The sequence below is a fragment of the Lipophrys pholis genome (assembly GCF_963383615.2).
Source record: "Lipophrys pholis genome assembly, chromosome: 1".
Lineage (NCBI taxonomy): Eukaryota > Metazoa > Chordata > Actinopteri > Blenniiformes > Blenniidae > Lipophrys > Lipophrys pholis.
In genome coordinates, this window is record NC_137635.1 from 17,360,097 (window position 1) to 17,366,654 (window position 6,558).

Sequence of the window (6,558 nt, forward strand, 5' to 3'; positions counted from 1 at the left end):
CTTTAAAATCCTTCAATCATTTTGATAAAAGTCAAAAATTAATTAATAATAATCATCCCGGTTATTACTATGATTATTTCACGTTGTCATGTGATCCGGATGCTGATTTATTATTATTATTATTATTATTATTATTATTATTATTATTATTATTATTATTATTATTATTATTAATACTACTACTACTACTACTACTACTAATAATAATAATAATAATGATACATTTGGAGGCATGACTACTATGAACAACACTAACCTGCATTAAAGGTGCTATAGACAAAACAAAGTTTTACGTATTAATTGACCTGTCTATACAACAAGTACAGCATCAAGTAGCATTAATTTAAGATACATAATTCATACAGACTCATCCGAACTTTTGAATTATTCCAAACCTCCATACAAATTAGTTTCACGCATGGTGATCTGTTTTCTCTCTGTGGAAAAACTCCAAAGCCAGTCGGGTGCCAATGGGAGGAGAGACATAAATGCATAAAAAAGGTTGAAATTGTTCAGTGGTGGGTCAAACGTTGCCTGGCTCAGGAGTGGAGGGGTGTGTGAGAGGGAATGGAAAATTCAGCTCAAGAAACCTGGGAGTGTACTTGTTTTCGTGGTGATGCTCTCTTCTTCCCTCTGAGCCGCCGTGCGCCTTTACGCATTTGGAGAGCTTCTCTGGAGTTCAGCACGCAGTAGATCACTGTGATTCCAAACATGACAGAAGAGAAGAAGCAATTGGCAGAGCAGCCGTGCAGCCCGGCGGACAGCGACGTGTCCACGTCCCGGTCGGATTCAGAGCCCCCGACCTCTCCTTTGGGGTCCGAGGCGCAGGAGGCGCCAGGAATGATTTCGCGCGGGGCTGAGAGCTGCACTGAGGACGAGCGCTTTCCCGCATGTATCCGGGACGCGGTGTCTCAGGTGCTGAAAGGCTACGACTGGTCCCTGCTGCCGGTGCCAGGTCAAGGGGAGCGGGGCCAGAAGATTAAACCGCACGTGAAACGGCCCATGAACGCGTTCATGGTTTGGGCGCAGGCGGCGCGAAGGAAGCTGGCGGACCAGTATCCACATCTGCACAACGCGGAGCTCAGCAAGACTCTGGGCAAACTGTGGAGGTGAGGGGTCTGACATGGTCAGAGTGATCAAGAAACACTGTTATAGAGCCTTAGGTATTCACATGTTGAAAATACTTTAAAGTAGGGCTTTAAGGCAATAAATCCAGCAAAAGCAGGGATGTCAAACATGAGGCCGGTGGGCCAAAACTGACCCGCAAGAGGCTCCAGTCCGGCTTGCCAAACCACAAACATTTTCAAGAAAACATCTTTTAAAAGTACACTGAGAAAAAATAAATCAGAAGAGAGGTAAATTTAACTTTTTTTTAAAAATGATCTTGTAATGTTCATTCAGTATTTCAAAACATAAATTTCTACAATTCCCATAAGTCATGAGCGTTCCAAAGCCAGGCAGAATGAAGATTCACAAAGAGGCAGGGGTATTGCTTCATTGGTGGAAGATATACAAACAATCAATCAAACTCCAGTTTATACAAATGGATATAAGGATCCTGAGACAGGATTTATTTTTTTAATGTCAAAAAAAAGAAAAGTAGTTTAAACAATGAACCATCTCGCTCAGCTGCTTGAAAAAGAACAAAAGAAGCAACAATTTTCTCATGAAAATCATTAAAATAGTTTTTTTGTTGAGATGGCAGTCATTTTCCATAGTCATTTATTGATGTTGTGAAAATCTAAACAATCGCATCACTTATACACTGTCCCACAACAAAGAAAAATGTTAAATCTTGAATTTAAAAGTTTTTATTTAACTTTTTACCGGTCCAGCCCACTCGTGTAGAAATTTGTGGCCCCTGAACTAAAATGGGTTTGACATCCCTCGTCCAAACTGTGGTATCATGTAATAGTCATGTAATAGACCCCGCGGCAGTCTGCAATTCAATATGTTTCCCAAGTATTTAGTTTTCATCACAACATCGCCCTGTGTTAAGAACTGTAAACACTCCAAGTCGTTTTTCACCACTCTTGGTTTGGAAACAAGAAATGAAGGTCAAGGTGCGTCGCCCGTCCATTAACTCCTTCCTGTCCTCCTCAGACTTCTCTCAGAAACCGAGAAGCGTCCCTTTGTGGAGGAGGCCGAGAGGCTCAGGCTGCAGCACAAGAAGGACTATCCGGACTACAAGTATCAGCCCCGAAGACGCAAGAACACCAAGCCGAGCCAGGCGGACTGTAGAACCCTGCCGGTGCCTCACCATCACCATCAGCATCAGCAGGGCTTGTATAAGACGGAGCCGGGGGAGGTGCAACACCACTTCCATCCAGACCGGACAGGTGATGTGAATTATATGCCACGGCAACACGTCTTTATAGTTGGCGAGTTTATTACCTGAAGGATGTTGTCTCTTGTGTGGAAAGACTGAAATGGGATTGCCTTGATTTCACATTCCAGGTCAGTCCCACGGACCGCCAACGCCTCCCACCACTCCTAAAACTGAGCTGCACCTCGGCCTGAAGCACGAGGACCGCCGGCCTTCTGATGCAATCTCCGGTTCCGCTCCTCCTTTTCCCGCCAGCCGTCACAACATCGATTTCAGCAACGTGGACATCTCGGAGCTCAGCACCGACGTCATCGGCACCATCGATGGCTTCGACGTCCACGAGCTGGACCAGTACCTGCCTCCAAACAGCCACGGCGCCACAATTCCCACCCCGCCTGATACCAGCAACCATTCTGGGTCATTTGTCCCACCCAGCACTCTTTGTCACCCTCATGGGATCTCGAGTTGGGACCCAAAGTCTTCCAATGGGACGCCAAGCAGAACGTCGCCATCGTCGTCCAATCGAGACTCGAACGGGCCGCGTCGGGACTTCAGCCAAAAACCTCACATCAAAACTGAGCAGCTGAGCCCAGGTCACTACGCCTCCTCTCCCACTCCTCCCTCACCATCGCACCAAGCTGAGACTCCCGCCCCAAGCTCAGGAACCTCCTCTGTCCGTGAGTCAGAGTACACTGACCTTCAGAGCGCGGGCATCTTCACCGCTTTCTCCGGTTACCCTGCCAGCCTGTATCAGTACCCATACTTCCACTCTTCCCGCAGGTCGTATGCGGCACCGCTTATCAACAGCCTGGCCTTGGCGCCGCCTCCGCACAGTCCTCCCTCCGGCTGGGAGCAGCCGGTCTACACGACTCTCACAAGGCCTTGAAATGGATGAAAACTATAAAGACAGACACGAAACACTCAGATTGATGATGTTAAGAGATTTTCGAGGACAATATTTGGATTTATAAATAAGAGATAATGACGTTTTTTTTAACTGTCTTGCAAAGAGCGTCTCCATAAGATGGAGAAACCTTAAAGTTTGACGCTTTGTTAAGTGAAAACTACTTGCAGGTTGACATTTCAACCCTGACATCATGGCATGGCAGTGGCACCTATTTAAAACTGTTGATTTTTTTTGTTTTCAGCAATAAAGCTAGCTGATTGAAATAGTTTTTCAAATTTTGAAAGGCATTACACCATTTCTATCGAGCAGTAATATGACAGGTCCCTTCTCGTTTCCATTAGTAGAGGTAACAGAGAGCAAGAAGTGAAGGTCTGAAGCATTTATTCAGCAGGAATGTTACTTCTCCCAAAGGACCGACCTTAAAATTACAAAGACATGTTCTCAAATTCACATAGAAGAGTAGCTCCACCTAAAGTGAGAGCGCCTGTTTTTGTACCTGTGGCTCCGGGGCCAGCGGACGACCCAGTGGCATTGCACTAAGTCAATTTCCATTGAGCGGTTCCTCGTCATCGCTTCATTTCCAGGGTGTTGCCAGTCAGACGGGTTTCCTGTAAAGAGATTAGGCCAAGTTTCTCTGTCCTGTTGGTGTTTCTGCAGGGTCTGATGGACGCAGTAACCGGACCAGACTTTCCAGAGGGATTTAAGGAAGCGCAACGCTGAAATCGAACAGAAATTTTTTTTGATTTGTTGTCGTCAACGAAGGCTGTTTTGTCTCTAGTGTCAATAAAACTCATCAGAGATTCCAAACAATAGGCCATTTGAAATGGGAGCTAATGCATTTTCAATCTCGGAGCATTCAACCGTCGACTTATTGAAATCACACTTGCAGATTAATTGAAAAGGACATATTATTTGTCTCTAATTTTAATCAACGTAAACGTCTGTTATATTTTTACCTCTTCGACAAATGGCTGAAGGGCCACATAATATGAGGTTCAGAGAAAAAAAAAGTATTTTTCATTCTGGTGAGTTTTACTTGATGGATACATTTAAAATCCAGTAAATAAACTTTGGAAAAAACGTACTTGAGGAAAGAATTATACACATAAAACTAGTGCAAGTTTTCAAATATGTGTCCAATACTTTCTGTATGTCGGATATTAGGAGTAATACATTATATAGTTGGACGGAGGTGTTCAATCGTAAATCCAGTTGATCTAATTTTGAGATATCTGAAGGTAGAAATGGTGAATTATGTGTGATTTATGTGTGATGTGTGTGAATGACACATTAGTGAATTTTAAAGTTACTGTATTAAGGTTTTAACATATGACTCTGAGACATGGCAAGCAAAACAAGCTACAGTCACAGAAAAGCCCTAATTCAACCTTTCAGCATTGAAATGTAAACTGGAAGCATCATTTTATGCATTGCAGAGTTGAAAATGAGATTTTTCTACTTAATCTGAGAATGCTCTGTTTGCAAATTGTGCTACTACAAAGATACAGTCTACCAACAAGGTGGCATTCAGGGTTACAGGAAATTCCCAGTTTTGTGGTAGGTTTCAGGCAGTGGTGGATTTTTCATAATCTCTTAATCCTTCATTGGATATTTATAGAAAAAAATTTGAATACAAAAATTCACTTTGTAAAATTCTGTTGGAAGCTGTAAAACGTAACAAAAATTATTTTGTGAAAATGAGCCGAGCCTGTTATATCCAGTAATTGGTGTGGAGGGGGAAGAAAAAAAAAAAAAAAACCAAGCTTGGCCATTAATAAATATTTCCTACGGGTTGCAGCACCACACTGACCACATTATCTTCAGGACAAACAGCAGCGGTGGGCAGAAGTCGCACCCTGTTTTAAACCCTTCCTGTGCGAGTGTGTCTGCAGTGAGCCGTCTGCCAACGACACACAGAGGACAGAGGACACATTGACAGAGCCGGGAGAGGCCGTCAGGTGACATTTACACCAGTGTGAGGAAACGTAGTAGAAAAGCTGTTTGAGATACTGACTTTTCCTGCTTCATCCAGACTGGTGCTTTTTGCCTGGAGGTCCCCGTTCACGCGACTGGCTGACTAGTCTGTGTAAACTAACATGAAAAGCCAGGGCAAGAGTTCAGTTGGCTAATCTGATGCAAAGTGGGTTTAAAATTCAATATTTATCACTTTTATTTTGCTCAAAACACTCGCTGTGCTTATATTATGGGGCATATACCATACTAAACTCGAACATAAAAACACACGTGGACTAAAAATGATGATTCCTGTGCAACAATTTCCGCATTTGAAATTGTATTTTCACTTCAAAGTTGACATGCCTTTGGTTTGTGGTCACATTTTGCTCATATAAATGCATGTCTGTAATGGTAAAGTGGTCCTCGCTTACTTTATGTCATATTTAACCGCAAGATGTATTTTTCTTCAGACAACAGCTTGAATTTTAAATTTGTTTTATAAAAACCTGAAATACTGATGCATTTCATTAAAATCTCTCAAAACCGTTTGAACCATAGAAACTTTTGTAGAGATTTGAAATATCAATCAAATAAACTTTTCATTTTTGGGACTGAGTGCAACAATGTTAAGTTGGAATATGTTTTCATTTTCTTTCATGAGAAAATTAGCGCAATGCTGATCGACTGGACAATTCTTTGTAGATGTCGAAGAAAGAAATTAAAATACTATTGATTTCTCACATGTGGAACTACTCCTTTAAGTTGTCAAACATTTCTATAATGGCTTTATTCTAACTTAATGAGAACCTTATTAATAGTTGGGAATCTGCATTTTCTCTAGATCTGGGATATCAAATATAAGGCTTGTGGGTCAAAAGCGGCCTGCAAGAGCCTCCAATCCGGCCCAACAATCTACCTCATTTCGAGTAAACTAGCATGAGCCTCAAAGCCATGATATCAGGGTGAAATCGTAAAAACATGCATAATGCAACAGCTCCTATGGAGAAGATTTATTTTGAGATTTCACTATATTTTGCACTAGACGTCTTTAAAAAAAATTTATGCTGGGATTGGAGTCATTGTTTTGTGTGAAAATATAGACATTTCCATCATGAATACTCTGAAATAAAAACTTTAAAGTAGAAATTCAAAGGTTACTATGGCTCTATATGTGGAACGATCTAGAGCCTTCCTCACGTTTTGTCATGAAAGTGCTCCCTCTGCTGGATAAAAGTGAAATCACTGCAGTACGGTGGTGGCGTGAGTGGATGAAAAACTCCACAGATGAGTATGTACGTAAACAAAGTGGCTTAAAAAGTGTGATTGCACATGTAGGCAGTTGATTTTCGGCGTGTTGACCCGGTGTGAT

At 42.2% G+C, this 6,558-nt stretch overlaps 1 protein-coding gene across 1 annotated transcript; it reads left to right on the forward strand.

Annotated features, from left to right (window-relative positions):
* The first annotated feature begins 520 nt into the window (after positions 1 to 520).
* sox8a (SRY-box transcription factor 8a) lies at positions 521 to 4,037 on the forward strand. Its single transcript, XM_080485676.1, has 3 exons — positions 521 to 1,109; positions 2,104 to 2,339; positions 2,458 to 4,037. Exons 1-3 carry the CDS (start codon positions 712 to 714, stop codon positions 3,210 to 3,212), a joined length of 1,389 nt encoding a protein of 462 aa, XP_080341802.1. The 5' UTR covers positions 521 to 711; the 3' UTR covers positions 3,213 to 4,037.
* Positions 4,038 to 6,558: the final 2,521 nt, after the last annotated feature.

What these genes read in the sequence shown, in the direction of transcription:
- sox8a (XM_080485676.1), top strand. Translation starts at nt 712, where the DNA reads ATGACAGAAGAGAAGAAGCAATTGGCAGAGCAGCCGTGCAGCCCGGCG. An exon ending in ACTCTGGGCAAACTGTGGAG is followed by an intron (nt 1,110 to 2,103) that starts GTGAGGGGTCTG and finishes TGTCCTCCTCAG; the next exon opens with ACTTCTCTCAGAAACCGAGA. An exon ending in CTTCCATCCAGACCGGACAG is followed by an intron (nt 2,340 to 2,457) that starts GTGATGTGAATT and finishes TTCACATTCCAG; the next exon opens with GTCAGTCCCACGGACCGCCA.